General features: G+C 48.0%; 1 protein-coding gene across 1 annotated transcript; it reads left to right on the top strand.

Annotated features, from left to right (window-relative positions):
* The first annotated feature begins 12117 nt into the window (after positions 1-12117).
* LOC122002288 (aspartyl protease 25-like) lies at positions 12118-13718 on the top strand. Its single transcript, XM_042557408.1, has one exon. It carries the CDS (start codon positions 12338-12340, stop codon positions 13607-13609), a length of 1272 nt encoding a protein of 423 aa, XP_042413342.1. The 5' UTR covers positions 12118-12337; the 3' UTR covers positions 13610-13718.
* Positions 13719-15620: the final 1902 nt, after the last annotated feature.

Below are 15620 nucleotides of genomic sequence, written 5' to 3'. Positions count from 1 at the left end.
CCTAGCTTCACTCACTAGGGTTTTCCTTCTGCCTGGCTTCACTCACCAGGACTTTCACCTAGCTTCACTCACTAGGGCTTTCACCTAGCTTCACTCACTAGGGTTTTCCTTCTGCCTGGCTTCACTCACCAGGACTTCCCTGTCAAGTATCCGGTCAACCTTGACCTACTTGACTCTTCTTCAATCAATTTCTTATTGTCAAACATCTAAACTCAAACCAAGACTCAGCTTGGTCACCCAGGTCAACCTTGACCTGAGGGATATTGCACCAACAACAGCGTTGAAAGCACAGAAAGAAATAACACAAATGAAAGCACTGGATTACAAGTAGTTGTTCTTGATTGATTATCTTGCTTCTAGACCAAGGCTATATTTATAGCCTTGGTCGGGGCGCCTGGAAGGGTTCCGGGCGCCCTGGGGGGGATAAATTTTATCCCCCAACGTTCAGATCGAGTCAAAGCTCGATCTGCTCGAAAATCAACTTCCGGGCGCCCGGAAGGGTTCCGGGCGCCCCGGGCTGCTTCGGGCGCCCCGGACTGTTCCGGGCGCCCCGGAGCCCAAAGTCAACACAGTTGACTTTTGGCCCGGGCTCTTTGCTCCGGTTCAGTTCTCCTCGGTCCAGGTCTTGTTCGCTCCGATCTCGCTAGCTTGGGTGATCTCGGCCATCCGGAATAGGGCTCCCCCGAACCCAAGTTCCGGCCTTCTCCTTCCCAGTTTCTCGTCCCTCGAACGCCACGCACGTTCTTCTCGTCCACCGGTGTACTCTTCCGCGGACACCTCGTCCCTCGGACGCACCGAGCCCGTCGGCTCTCTCCCGTGCCGTCCTTCTCGCTAGCCGCGTCTTCCGCTCGACTTCCTGTGTTCCTAAGTTCCTGCACACTTAGACACAAGGATTAAACTACGCAGGACCTAGCTTAACTTGTTTGATCACATCAAAACACCTCAGGGTTCCAACAATCTCCCCCTTTTTGATGTGAGCAACCCAAGTTAAGCTAGGGTAATACAGATGCAGTAAAAACAATTTATTTGCAATTAAGTCCAAAGATATTTCAATTTAATAAGTGTATACTTCCCCCTAGACTTAACATACTTCTTCCCCTTTGATCACATAAAAAATAGGGGTTCTCTAAACAAGTCTAAGGTAAAAAAAAAAATTTAAGTGAAAAAAAAATTTCTAAGGCAATTAATATTTAAGTTAATTTTAAAAAAAATTTAAGTCAATTTCCAAAAAGAATTTCTAAGTCAATTTTCAGAAAATTTCTAAGTCAATAATTTTCAGAAATTTTCTAAGTCATTTGAAAAAAATTTAATTTCCAAAAAAAATTATTATAAATTAATTTTAAATATATAAATTGAATAACTCTTTTAAAGCATTAGGTAAATTAAATTAATGCTTTTTCAGTTAGTCAATTAAACTTTTCATTTCGATACTTGGCTTCCAGGTCGTGGCGAGGCACTAGGCCTTCTTGGTTATTGGAGCAACAACCACTTCCTTAGACAAAGACTCATAATGAAATTAGTCGTTTAATTTCCTTGCTGAGAATGCTAAGTTAAATTAAACAGGTTTTTGGAACCCAGTAGAGGTTCCTACCTACAGGGTTAACCAAGTATTTCCTAGGTACATAGATTTTTGATATATTTCTAATTTGACTTTGATGAAATCTATAATACCAATTTAAACCTCTATAATTTCTAAAAGTAGAAATATTTGAACTTTTATATTTTTTCAATCTTTCTATTTCTTCTTTTAGTTTTTCATTGTGAATTTTCAATTTATCAAAATCCTCTATTAGACATGATTTTGCTAAAATTCTTTTTGTTTCCAGAATTTCATTTTTTAATTTGATATTTTCATTTTCTAATCTATACATGGATTTAGTCATTGCCTTAATGCCAGAGTAAAGTTGATCAGGGGGTAAGAGGCATACCTCACTTACCATATCAGACTTGAAGTCTGAATCTCCCCCTGCTTCGCTGCTCTCATCTGAGGTCGCTCCCCCTTCATCGATGCTAGGTTCTGACGAGCTTTGCCCTTCGTAACTTGCCATCAGCGCTATCCCAGCATATTCTTGAGCTTCTGATTCGGATGAAGAAGTGTCGTCCCAAGTTGCTTTTAGGTTGTGTTTCTTGGGTGTCTTCATTTTGACCTTCTTGAGTTCTGGGCAGTCTTCCCTTAGGTGTCCCTCCTTCTGACACTGGTAGCACTGCACCTTTCTTCTACCTTTTTGATTCTTTTGATTCTGCATTTTAAATTTATTAGATCTAAAAAACTTTTTAAAGTTTCTTACCATGTATGCTTCTTTGTCGTCTTCGGAGTCTGACTCGGGTTCATCCTTGTTGGTTGCGTTTAGCGCCATAGTCTAGGTTGTGTCCTTTGATGTCTCTGCACATCTAGTTTCGTGTAATTCAAGGGTAGAAAAACATTCCTCTAATGTACTTACCTCCAAATCTTTTGAGATGTAGTAGGCGTCGATGATTGAAGTCCACTCCGGAGTTCGAGGAAATGCGTTGAGCGCGTAGCGTATTGTATCCCGATTTGATACCTTTTCTCCGAGGTTCTCGAGACTAGTAATTAGTTCTTTTACCTTCGCGTGTAGACTGGCTACTTTCTCACCTTTTTCCAGACGGATGTTCATCAGTTTGTTACGGAGGATGTCCCTTCTAGCGAGCTTTGCTTCGGACGTGCCTTCGTGGAGTTCCAAGAACTTCTCCCAAAGTTCTTTAGCAGACACATAGTTTCCGATGCGATTGACCTCTTGAGGCGGTAACACACTCAGCAGGTGATGTTCCGCACGGCTGTTTGCTACCGACTCATTCTGCTCCTTCTTTGTCCAATCGCTCTCTTCTTTTTCTTTTCCATCTTTATCTACTGGAGCTATAAAACCATATTTCATAATAAACCGAATTTCAAAATCTGTTTTTAGGAATACCTCCATACGACGCTTCCAGTCTGCGAAGTTCCCCTCGAATTTTGGTGGGACGATACTTGGTCCGGCCATCTTGTTGCTTCGATCGGCGGTTAGTCCTCCTGAAGCGTCCTCGCTCTGATACCACTTGTTGGTCCCTTTGGAGGCCGGCAAGAGGGGAGGGGCGAATTGCCCTACAAAATAAAACCAAAAACCCTTCTCGGATATTCAACTAACTTAAAAGAACTTGTAATTAAAAAGGCAGAGACTAATTAAAACAGAAAATCGACACAGAGGAATTACTTGGTTTGCAATCAGAGGATTGCTCATCCAAGGCAAAGAAGGCGCACTAATTGATTCTCCTCTGGGCGGAGTAGCCTCTTACAGCGTTGAAAGCATAGAAAGAAATAACACAAATGAAAGCACTGGATTACAAGTAGTTGTTCTTGATTGATTATCTTGCTTCTAGACCAAGGCTATATTTATAGCCTTGGTCGGGGCGCCTGGAAGGGTTCCGGGCGCCCTGGGGGGGATAAATTTTATCCCCCAACGTTCAGATCGAGTCAAAGCTCGATCTGCTCGAAAATCAACTTCCGGGCGCCCGGAAGGGTTCCGGGCGCCCCGGGCTGCTCCGGGCGCCCCGGACTGTTCCGGGCGCCCCGGAGCCCAAAGTCAACACAGTTGACTTTTGGCCCGGGCTCTTTGCTCCGGTTCAGTTCTCCTCGGTCCAGGTCTTGTTCGCTCCGGTCTCGCTAGCTTGGGTGATCTCGGCCATCCGGAATAGGGCTCACCCGAACCCAAGTTCCGGCCTTCTCCTCGAGCAGCCTTCCTTCCCGGTTTCTCGTCCCTCGAACGCCGCGCACGTTCTTCTCGTCCACCGGTGTACTCTTCCGCGGACACCTCGTCCCTCGGACGCACCGAGCCCGTCGGCTCTCTCCCGTGCCGTCCTTCTCGCTAGCCGCGTCTTCCGCTCGACTTCCTGTGTTCCTAAGTTCCTGCACACTTAGACACAAGGGTTAAACTACGCAGGACCTAGCTTAACTTGTTTGATCACATCAAAATACCTCGGGGTTCCAATAGTACTGTGCTGAATCCTTCTTGTTGGGACATTCTGTGCACAGGTAAATAACCAAAACAAATATCCCAAGACTTGGTCTTGGATTACTAGTGCGGGAAGAGAAAAATAGAAAAAAAATCTAGATTCGTGTTGCACTAATTTAAGTTAAACATACACCAGTTTTAGAATTAATTGAAAGAAAAAAAATTCACCCCCTGTCTGATTGGTGGTTGCACCAAATCAGAGCGGTACCTGCTCTGATACCACTTGTAAGACCGTTAGATTCGATAGAGGGGGGGGTGAATATCGATTCGAAAATATCGAGTATAAACGCAGCGGAAAAGTAAAATAGGCACAATGGTTTTACTTCGTTCGGAGCCTGTGACGACTCCTACTCGAAGGCCCGTGGTCCTTGACCACTTTCGTTGGGCAATCACTAGCAATTCGAAATGATGATTACAAAAGAACCGTACAGGGAATGCTAATGAAAACTGAAAACAAATACCGACAAAAAGGGAAAAGAACGGAGCGTAGTGTCGGAGCTTTGTTGGCGTCGCACTGAACGTCGAGCAGCAAGACCAGCAGTAGAAGAGTTCTCAGCTTGATTGATTGATTCGAAGCTCCCGCGGGGCTTCTTTTATATCTTGTTCGGCGCTGGATTCCTTCCGGCGCACGGAATGTGACGAGTCGTCAAACCAAGATGCTCCATATGGCGACGACTTGGTGGATAGAATTCGCCTTCCGGCGCGGATCCTCCGGGCGCCGGACCTTCTGTTTCGAAAAACTCCTTTTCCTGCAAAACAAAGTTAGTCCGAGGCACAATATAGAAAAAACAAATTGTTAGCATGTTAAAGTTCAGCAGATGGATAAAAGAGTATGACTTAGATTCCGTCTTTCCGAGACCGAATCTAGTCACGATCTCGACTTAGACATCCGAAATGGATCTAAGCGATCGGCCTAATGTCCCTTCCGGGAGCAGCGTCCTCACACTCCCTCCGGTGACTTACCTTACTTACTTGCCAGACGTCCGGTCAGCCCGTCGACCCATCGGACTTCTCGCCAGCGTCCGGTCGGCCGTCGACCGGCGGACTTCTCTAGTCATCCCGTCGACCTAGCTGGACTTCTCGCCAAGCGTCCGGTCAGCCTATCGACCCGCTTGGACTTCTCGCCAACTATCCGGTCAGCCTGTCGACCTAGCTGGACTTATCCTGCACACTCGATCAGAGTGTTAGATAACAACGAACCTAACTTAACCTGATTTGTCATTCATCAAAACCTGAGTTACACCGTTAGTGCTAACTGCACCAACACATATTTCAATCTAGGTCGGGTTTCGTCCTATTTACCAACATGCCGAGCTCCAATAAGCATTGGAAGGAGCATTTCTTTTTTATGCGTCTCCCCGAACGGCCGGCCTTCCGAACGAAGTGGCAGACGGCGGTGCCGAATCAACCGGGTCTTGGCAAATTCAAGAGCCATCCGGCGTATCTTCATGCGGCCAACCAGCTGGTCGGCCAACGTTACGATATCGACAAGTTGCTCCTTCCTGGAGTAATGTACATATTTGGCTTGTCTCCCATCCAAGCCGATCTGCCTTGTAGCATGAGTAAGCGGATCTTATTCCCCTTTTTCTTTTGTTCTAACTGATTTATTCTTTGTTTCTGCAGCTGAAGTTATGTGGCATGCTAAGGCAACCGAAAAGCTCAAGCTGAAAGCCGCCAATATTGAGGCGGTGAAGGACAAAGAGGTAGCCGAACGGGGTTTGGTTCTGACCATCCCTACAACTGAAGGGAGCGAGGGAACTCAAGTTGCTCCCGAGGCTTCGGCTGCCCGCGTCTCCACCGACGAGGCCGCGGCCAATATCACAACATCTACCCAGGCCGAGGAGGAAAGCCGATCGGCCGACGAGGCACCTTTGGTGACTCGAAAGCGCCGGCGTCTAGAGCAAGCTCCTCAACCGATCTCATCAGATGGGCAGCCTTCCGAGCGGAGTGATGCAGCTCACGCGGTCTCTAAGGCAGTCTCTTCAGAGCACACTCTGACGCAGGTTGGGCTACCCCCGACTGTTTCCGAGACGCAGCCTTCCGCCTCCCGGCCTCTGCGTCGCCTCAAGCGACTAGGCGAGCGTCCTGCCCTGACCGGTGAGCCTTCTGGCCAGGCCGCCGCGTCTCAGGAGGATCCGAGCGGCCCGAGGGTGATCAAAACAGTTCTCCGCTTTCCTTCGGAGTATTTATCGGCCGCCGATCGGCCCGCAGTCCCTGAACAACAAATAACCCTCACCGGCCCGCTCGCCAAAGTTTGGGAGGACGCGCGCATACGCGTCGCGCTCATGTCCCCCAGTCAGCTAGGGGACAGTAACCTGCAGCAGGCAACCGGGGTATGTCTTTTTGCTTTACTGCTACTTTTTACTTTAGCTTTTAACTTAACTGTCTTTGTTCGCAGAGTTGGGTAGAACAAATCGTAGTCAGTAATCAACTGGCTGAGCTGGAGGACGAAATGAAAAAACTCAAACTTTTGGAGGCAAACCAAGGGCAATCCACTGCTGCTCTGGAGAAAAGCAAAAAGCTTTTGGAAACCGAACGGAAACGAGCTTCCGATCTAGCGAGCGAGGTCGCTCGGCTTGAAGCTGCGGTCAAACAACGGGATAAAGAGATCAAGACGGCGACCTCTCGGAAGCGCAAGGCCATTGATGACATGGATCTAATGAAGGTGGAGATCAAAGGGCTAGAGCAACGCGTCAAGGAGCTGGATGCCCTCCTGGCCACCGAGAAGGAGGGCCGCTCGGCCGATCTGCTCAAATTTGAAGGAGACTTGAAGGATCTCCATGCCGCCAACGATGCTTCCCGAGCCGCGCTCCAAGGGTATCAGGATGGGGAGTCGGCCCGCTCTGACGAAGTGAGGAAGGCATTTGTCCGCTCGGATGATTTCGGAGAGAAATTCACCGACAAGATTTCCCTCACTTTCGAAGAGGCGATCAAGGCGGCGGTGGATTACTTGAAGGTTAAAGGTTACCTTCCCGCCGAGCTGACCATCCCCCCAGAGGATCTGGCTATCGTGATGGGCGCCATTCCTGATGCTCTTTTTGATTTTGACGCGTGAGGAGTGTTTTTTAACAACTTTTTTGTATCCTCGCCGTTCGGCAAAACTTATTTTTGCTGTAACTTCTTTTGTTTGCCCAGCGTTTGGCGTACATAGATTATCTTTCCGTTCCTGCAACTTTTGTTTTGGCAAGAAATTTTTTCTTTCGTCATGTTTAAAGTGTTCTTTAAAACTCCTCCGCTCGGCTTCATACTCTAACATGGACTCAAGCCGATTGTCTTCAAAAAATGTCTTTCGCCATTCGACTGCGTAGCCGCTCGGCGCGCGAACGCCACTCGTTCACGTGCTCACATCTTTAATTCTTATTAACCATCTTTTGCTTTGCACCTCACCTCAAAGGGGTTTTCCATATATTTTTGCTAAGCGAGCCGCTCGGCCGTATGTTGGCCTTAAAGAACAGGCTCTGTCGTCGGTCGGCTCTTACCGCCAGAATGTATCACGTGGATGGCTATCCGCTCGGAGGTTTTATAGACGTCGACTCGTCTCTCTATTTTTAACGTCGGAGCTCGACGGTCTTCCGCTCGGACGTTTATAGACGTCGGCTCGTCTCTCGATATTTAACGTCGGAGCTCGACGGTCTTCCGCTCGGAGGGTTTATAGACGCCGACTCGTCTCTCAATATTTAACGTCGGAGCTCGACGGTCTTCCACTCGGAGGGTTTATAGACGCCGGCTCGTCTCTCGATATTTAACGTCGGAGCTCGACGGTGTTCCGCTCGGACGTTTATAGACGCCGGCTCGTCTCTCGATATTTAACGTCGGAGCTCGACGGTCTTCCGCTCGGAGGGTTTATAGACGCCGGCTCGTCTCTCAATATTTAACGTCGGAGCTCGACGGTCTTCCGCTCGGACGTTTATAGACGCCGGCTCGTCTCTCGATATTTAACGTCGGAGCTCGACGGTCTTCCGCTCGGAGGGTTTATAGACGCCGGCTCGTCTCTCGATATTTAACGTCGGAGCTCGACGGTCTTCCGCTCGGACATTTATAGACGTCGGCTCGTGTCTCGATATTTATAGACGTCGTTTATAGACGCCCTTTAAGGCTACTTTTAACACAGCCGATCGGCGAAGATATTTGCCATCTTTATAATTTTGCTTCCTGCATTACAAGGACATAGGCGGCCGAAATGTATATAAATTTACATTTAGCGCACCTTTCACCCAGCTCGGATAACGTACTCTCGGCCGAACGGCTCGGGGTCTTCTTCGTCGAGCGCTTGGCTCGGATAACATACTCCCGGCCGAACGGCTCGGGGTCTTCCTCTTCAAGCGTTTGGCTCGAATATTATACCTCCAGCCGAACGACTCGGGGCTTTCGGTCGGCATCGAGCGCTTGGCTCGGATATTATACCTCCGACCGAATGGCTCGGGGCCTTCGGCATCGAGCGCTTGGCTCCGATGATATACGCCCAGCCGATCGGCACGGGCCTTCTTTCGGAAAATTACGATTAATTCTATGCCCGAAAGAAACTATATCTGAAAGACTAACCTGCCGATCAACATAAGATCTGACTCAATTTCTCAACTCCCGAATACCCGTGGAGTGAGGTGGATACAATGTACTCGTCGAAATTTATCAAGGCCAGGAGGATGGCGAAACTTCCCGGTCGGTCCTCCATGGCCGCTTGGCCCCTCCAGAGGTGGAGGTGGCCTGCTGCATTATCCTTTTACTTGAGCCTTCTGCTCCTGTTGCTCCACGAGCCTACCTACTCTTGCCTCTATCAGAGCGTCGAGTTTCTCCACGGAGAGCATCACCATGTGTGGTCGTCCAGCTTCATCCATCAATTCCGATCGGATGCAGGAGCGTTCCCACAGACGGCGCCAAATTGATCCTGTCCGAAAGCTGAATCAACGGACGCTGGGCACGTGGCGCTCTCCGAGTCGCTGATGTAAGTCTCCGGCTAGTGGTACGAACCTCCGGCGAACCTGCACAGAAGTCGGGCCGGGAAGGGGTTCCCGGCGGCGACCCTCCGACGCTCAAGTCAGGCAAGCAAGTAGTGAAAAAAGTGGCTCCAAAGGTATTTTACGCGTACCTCCGGCGAAGTATGAGGCTTTTTATATAGAGCGGTGAAATAGCTCCTGCACGTCCACCGAGACACATACGTGTCCGTAACCCATACCTCGGTATGTGTCTGTCAGAAATCTTACCTGACGTCATACTGCTATAGTCCAAGCACGTCTTCGATGGGACAACAGAACACCTCGTTGTCAGACTTGCAGAACACCTCGTGTCAGACTTGGGTATGGCCTAGCCATAGGACTTGACAGCTGTCATAAGATGTTCTTGTCCTTCTCTACCGACCACAGGCCGGGGCGTCCGGCAGGCCGGTTGGACGGGGAGTCCGTCCGGCCAGCCCTCATCTTACGCGCCGGCCGGACGGCACTCACATCACGTCCGGCCTGCCGTTGGCATCGATATGCTGGGGATATTTTCGGTAGGTTGCAATGTAGGGACTGTTTAGCAGTATGTCACCTTCTCTTAGGCCTTCCGCTCGGCTCTTTGCAACTGTTCAATTGAGCGTCGGAACCCCGACTTCTGTCGGGGCGACTTTTGCCATCGGCTATTCACCGGTCGACCGGCCGGGAGATGCCACCTGGCCTTTTGACTCCCGCGTGGCATTGACCCCTCAGAATGAGGGTCCCCTGTTCTAACCGCCGGATCAACCAGGCATGATGACAGAATGAATAATTCTCAGAATAACCAAACTGTAAGGATACACATTTGTATAATCCACAAAAATTGATGTCAGGACGACCCGTGGTCACACAAAGAATCTGAGACAGAAAAGGATGTCAAATGTAGAAATCAGTAACACAGGACGTCGGTGTCAAAATCAGTAGAAAAGGACGTCGGTGTCAAAATCGACACAATAGGGCTTCGGCTTCGAAATCGACAGAAAAGAGCGTCGGTGCCAAAATTGGCAGCACAGGACGTCAGTGCCAAAATCGGGAGAAAATAGCGTCGGTGCCTAAATTGGCAGAAAATAACGTCAGCACCGAAATCGATAGAAAATAACGTCGGAACTGAAATTGGTAGGACAGGACGTCGACGTTGAAATCGACAGTAAATAAATGTCGACGCCAAAATCAACAACAGTAGGATAGAAAATAGATGTCGATGCTGAAATCAATAGCAATAGTAAGAAACAACAACGATAATATGAAATAATAAAAGGGGCGGTAGAAAAAATTAGGTTAGAGAAGGAGAATCACTCTGATACCATATAGAAATTAAGAGAAGGAAAAAAAAAACTAACCATATTATTTAATATAAAATTAATACTTAGAAATACATAGTATAAGATCTTATACAATTAAGTTAAAAAATACTAAACTCTATAAAAAAAAAAGTCCAAATTACTTTAGAAGATATAAACAAATAAATATATATATGAAAAATATAAAAAATTTAGTCTCTTTTAAAAATTTTGCCGGGAAAAAAACCAGACATAATAAATTAAACAATAACCACTCTAATACTTCTATTCCATCTACCAAACCTAGAATAAGAATCCGTGCAAACTAATAATTATTTTTGTTTTTTATTCAATTATTAGCCACCCTAATCTCATTTGTTTATCAAAAGGAAGGGACACAATTTTCTTTTAAGGCACCAAAATATTTATTAAAAAATATCAAGTTGCAAATAAAAAAAAAGAGTTTTATGAGGATACGAGTCACATATTTTGAATAATCGAAGCGCATGAAACATCATGTTTCACATACACCTAAATCGACTGTTTGTTTAAGATGATGCAATTTTTAAGACTCACTTTGAGCTCTTTGGAGATTTGGTTTGATTTTTTTGTTGTTATATTATACGTTGATATGATGTTGTGATGAAATTCAAGTAGCTAATGGGAGTCGAATGAGGTTTAATTTTATCATTTTATGACCGAGCGATGACATATGCAATCGATGAATGAATCGAAGTATGATTTAGAGTCAATGGATTGAAAAGTATGGTTGTGTTCGGAATATGTATAGTTATTAACTTAAATTAGTTATTGAGATGACAATTTAAACTTTGACTTGTCTTGAAAGCTCTCATTGTTAAAACTAAGAAATAACAATGATAACTTGCCAATGAATCTAGATGTTTAGGCTTCTCCTCATTAATAGTAAAGATAGACCTAATTTTTTCATTTATTTTTCTAAATATTTTATCACTACATCATATCAATAAAAAACTTTTACTCTAATATTTAAACCCCTGGAGCTATGATATAACGGTAAGAATACTCAGTTATTTTTCAAACACTTACGGTGTGATTTTTTCTCTAAATAAGACTTATACTTCCAAATTTATCCTGATTAATCATTTTACTCTAACATTTAAGGAAATATTTTTAAAAAATTTTTAGATCTTTTCTCTCTCAAAATTAGTAACTTTGAGGATCATTTACTAATAAAAAATAAATAAAGACAGTATGATTTTATAAAATATATAAGTTGTGTTTTTTATGCATATTAAGGATTAAAAAAATCATTTAGAACTCTCAAGGCACTTCAATGGTTAGAACTTTAAATTATTTTTTTTTATCCCCAATGTGAAACATCAATACCACATTAAAGATATTAAAACTTATTATTCCCTTCATTATAAAAAAAACTCTCCTAAATCTTTTTTTTATGTATCCTAAGTTGTTAAATCATTCATCTTTATTTATTATTATTTCATTATATATATATATATATATTTATTTATTTTAACTCCACCCATATTCTTAATTTAGAAAAGAAAAACAAGCAACTTTGGAATTTAATATTGCTCCCGCCTTTGATTCGAGCTTTTTTTTTTCAATTTTTTTTTTCTAGAGATGCCGTAAAACTGAAGTAGAAGAAGCATCCAATCCCTGTGCACAGAACCGATTGGTTTCAGAGCCAGCCACCTCCTGCAGCAATGTTTGCAGGAGCCCCGTGACTCCCTGTCTGTAGCCCCAACGTGACTTCTTTGTCTTCTCCCTGCCGATCTTCCTCTCCATATTTCGAAACAGAGAGCTTCCAAAATATTCAGTGCAAGCTTTATTCCTTTTGCAGTTGTAAATTCTTAGAGAATAATGAGATGGTTAGGAAGGAATGTGCTATTGTGATCTAATAAAGACAATCTGAAGGAGATTTATAATGTGGAATCCAGATTTGAGATCACCAAGTTAATGCAAAATTAAGCCAGATCATCTAATATACTCAGAGCTCTGCATGCCTATAAAAGAAGCTATTTCATCACCTTATCGCACAGTGACAGTGTGTCATCGCTAGCGAGCTCACTCACTCGCCATGGCCATTCCCCACGCCTTCCTCCCTCTCCTCTTCCTCCTCCACCTTTCCGCCGCCACCGAACTCCGCCTTTTCCACTCCGCCGACCGCCACTCGCGCTCCCCGCTCGAATCCGCCCTCGCACTCGCCGGCGCTGCCGACGCCTCCCGCCTAACCTTCCTCTCCTCCAAGCCTACCTCCGTCCCCCTCGCCTCCGGCCAACAGGTCCTCCAGTCCTCCTCCTACGTCCTCCGCACCAAGCTCGGCTTCCCGCCGCAGCAGATCCTCCTCGCCCTCGACACCAGCGCCGACGCCACCTGGGCCCCCTGCTCCCCCTGCGCCTCCTGCCCCGCCGCCGCTTCCCAATTCCTCCCGGCCAACTCCTCCACCTACGCCTCGCTGCCCTGCTCCTCCTCCTGGTGCCCCCAATTCAAGGGCCAGGCTTGCGCCGCTGTCGCCGGTCCCGCCGGCCCCTGCGCCTTCACCCAGACATACGGCGGCGACGCTTCCTTCTCCGCCGTCGTCGTCCAGGACTCGCTCTATCTCGCCTCCGACGTCCTCCCTAGTTACGTCTTCGGATGCGTCAACGCCATCGACGGCAACGCCGCCAATCTCCCAAAGCAGGGACTTTTAGGGTTAGGTCGCGGCCCTACGTCGCTCCTTTCCCAGTCCGGTGACCTTTACCAGGGCGTGTTCTCCTACTGCTTGCCCAGCTTTAAGTCCTACTACTTCTCCGGTTCGCTCCGGCTCGGCCCACTGGGCCAGCCCAAGAAAGCCCGGTTCACTCCCCTTCTCAAGAACCCGCACCGGCCGTCCCTGTACTACGTGAACCTGGTCGGAGTCACGGTGGGCCGCGTCCAGGTGGCCGTGCCGCCCGACTCGTTCGCGTTCGACCCAGCCACCGGCTCCGGGACCGTGGTCGACACGGGGACGGTGATCTCGCGGTTCGTGGCCCCGGCGTACGCGGCGATCCGCGACGAGTTCCGGCGGCAGGCGAACGCCTCCAGCGGCTACACCTCGCTGGGGGCGTTCGACACCTGCTTCAGCACGAACGAGGTGGCGACGCCGCCGTCGGTGACGCTGCGGCTGGAGGGCCTCGACCTGGCGCTGCCCGTGGAGAACACTCTGGTCCACAGCAGCGCGACCCCGCTGGCGTGCCTGGCCATGGCGGCAGCGCCGGCGAACGTGAACGCGGTGGTGAACGTGATCGCCAGCTTGCAGCAGCAGAATCTGAGGGTGGTGGTGGACGCGGCCAACAACCGGGTGGGCTTCGCGCGGGAGCTCTGCAACTGATTAACTATAATCGGTGCTCTTTAAAATTCGGTAGTTTAGGGATCTCTGCAACCAGTTGCTTGTCGTCTTTCCTTTGCTTAATTGTAGCGTCACGCGTTGCTTGTCTTCCTGTCTCCGGTTCTTCTGCTCGTCGTCTGTGTTGTTTGTTCTTTTCTACAAATGGAATGAGGTGTAACGTGCAAGGGAATGGATGCGATCGAGTTAATTTCCGATGCAAGCCAAAGTGAGCTGGACTTTATTTAAGATTTAACTATGTGTTTTTTAGCTAATACTAATTATTAATGTATAAATCTACTCAATTATAAAGAATGTACAAACAAATAAAAATTAACTTGAAATAAATACCTCAAAACGCCAAATGGCAACCTCTTTAATTAATTTAATAAAATGGATAAATAAATAATAAATCGTAATATCAAGCTCCACCTTTTCCTGCCTTTCATCTTTCTTTTCCTTTTTTTTTTTTCTAGATTTAGAAACTCCACCACTGGTGAACCGCCACGCCGGCGTCCCTCAGCTTGCCGTAGAGCGCCAGGCACTCCCAGTATGCTCGCCGGCGACCTTTTCTCCACTCGTTCTCCTCGCCCTCCCCCATCTGGTGGTCGCATTCCAAAAACAGCTCGTCCACCAGCCCGATCACCCCTTCCGCCACCACCTCCTCCACAGACGCCGCCTCCGCCTTCACCACCACGTACTCTTCCTCCTTGACGTTCCCTTCCAGCCACTCCGCCAGCGACGGCCTTCCTCCCTCCGACTCCATTTCCGCCGGCACCTCCTCCTCCTCGTCCACCTCTACGCGGATGACCTCGAAGGCGCGCCCCTTCATCGGGTAGTTACGTTCGAACCACGCCGCGCCGCTGCCGGCCCCGCCGGTTGGGACCACTTCCACGAACACCCGCCGAGGGTACTCGTCCAGCGAGTCGCCGGTGAGATCCGGCAGGTACCTCGCCTTTCTCTTCCATCCCCGTCGCCCCGGGCCCGGAGGCTCCAACAAAACTTCTTCCAGCTTGCTCAGCGCCTCCTTCTTCGCCACCGGAACGGCCAAAAGCCGCCGCAGCCTTCGCCCTAAATTGACATCGGAGTTCTTTTGCGTAGCCACCATAGAGGCGGAGGTCGCAAGGTCGGCGCGCTCGAAATCTTCGGCCGCGGCGGGAAACACCAAGGCAGAGGTCGCCGCTTTTGCAATCGCATCGCGGAGGAAGAAATCATTGTCCTCTGATCGAAGCAGGCCGCGACGTCCCAGAAGGTCTATGAAGTTCGGGGGGAAGCTAGCGCCGGCATCGAAGGTGCGGTCTTCGTCGCCGTAGCGAAGGAAGGCGGTGCGGATCCAGGTGAAGGAGAAGACGGCCGCGATGAGGAGAACCGACCGTGCGACGAGCCGGACGAGGTGGGGGGTCGGCAGGGGGATCACGAGGTAGTCAGATCCGAGATGAACGGCACCGCCGATGCGTCGGACGCCACTCACCTTCTTGATCGCAGACATTTTTCTCTTCGCCGGTGGTTCTGGAGCGGTGGGCGACGAAGCGTACCGAGAGTTACCGGATGCAATTGTCAGAATAGAGAGAGAGAGAGAGAGAGAGGGGGGGGGGGGAATGAAGCCTAGCGGCTAGAAAAGCGGGCGGCGGTGTGATTACCACCCACGAGAGCAACAACCCTGCTTCTAAATCGGAGACAGAGGAGTATCAGGTTCGTCGATCGCTCGGATTCCATGGGGATTAATGCAAAATGGACGGTCGAGATGCTGACAGTAAAGACATCTACGGTGAATCTGAGGTAAGTATTCTTATCCAGAGACTTATTTTGATTGGAGCACCAACTAGGAGTAGTTAATTAGAACACAAGATTTGATTAATGAATTAATTGGGAATGGGGGATGTGGCCAATGAGCTTTTTAAATGCATGGAATGCAATAATGGGTGTGGATAATTATAGTAATAGGTAAATATGGGAGAATGGTATTTAGGATGGAATTAGATTTAGAGGATAGGATTAGGGGAAAGGCCTACAATTA

The sequence above is a fragment of the Zingiber officinale genome, chromosome 7A, assembly GCF_018446385.1.
Source record: "Zingiber officinale cultivar Zhangliang chromosome 7A, Zo_v1.1, whole genome shotgun sequence".
In the NCBI taxonomy this organism is placed as follows: domain Eukaryota; kingdom Viridiplantae; phylum Streptophyta; class Magnoliopsida; order Zingiberales; family Zingiberaceae; genus Zingiber; species Zingiber officinale.
The sequence above is the reverse complement of the archived record's forward strand: the minus strand, read 5'-3'. Positions and strand labels throughout refer to the sequence as shown.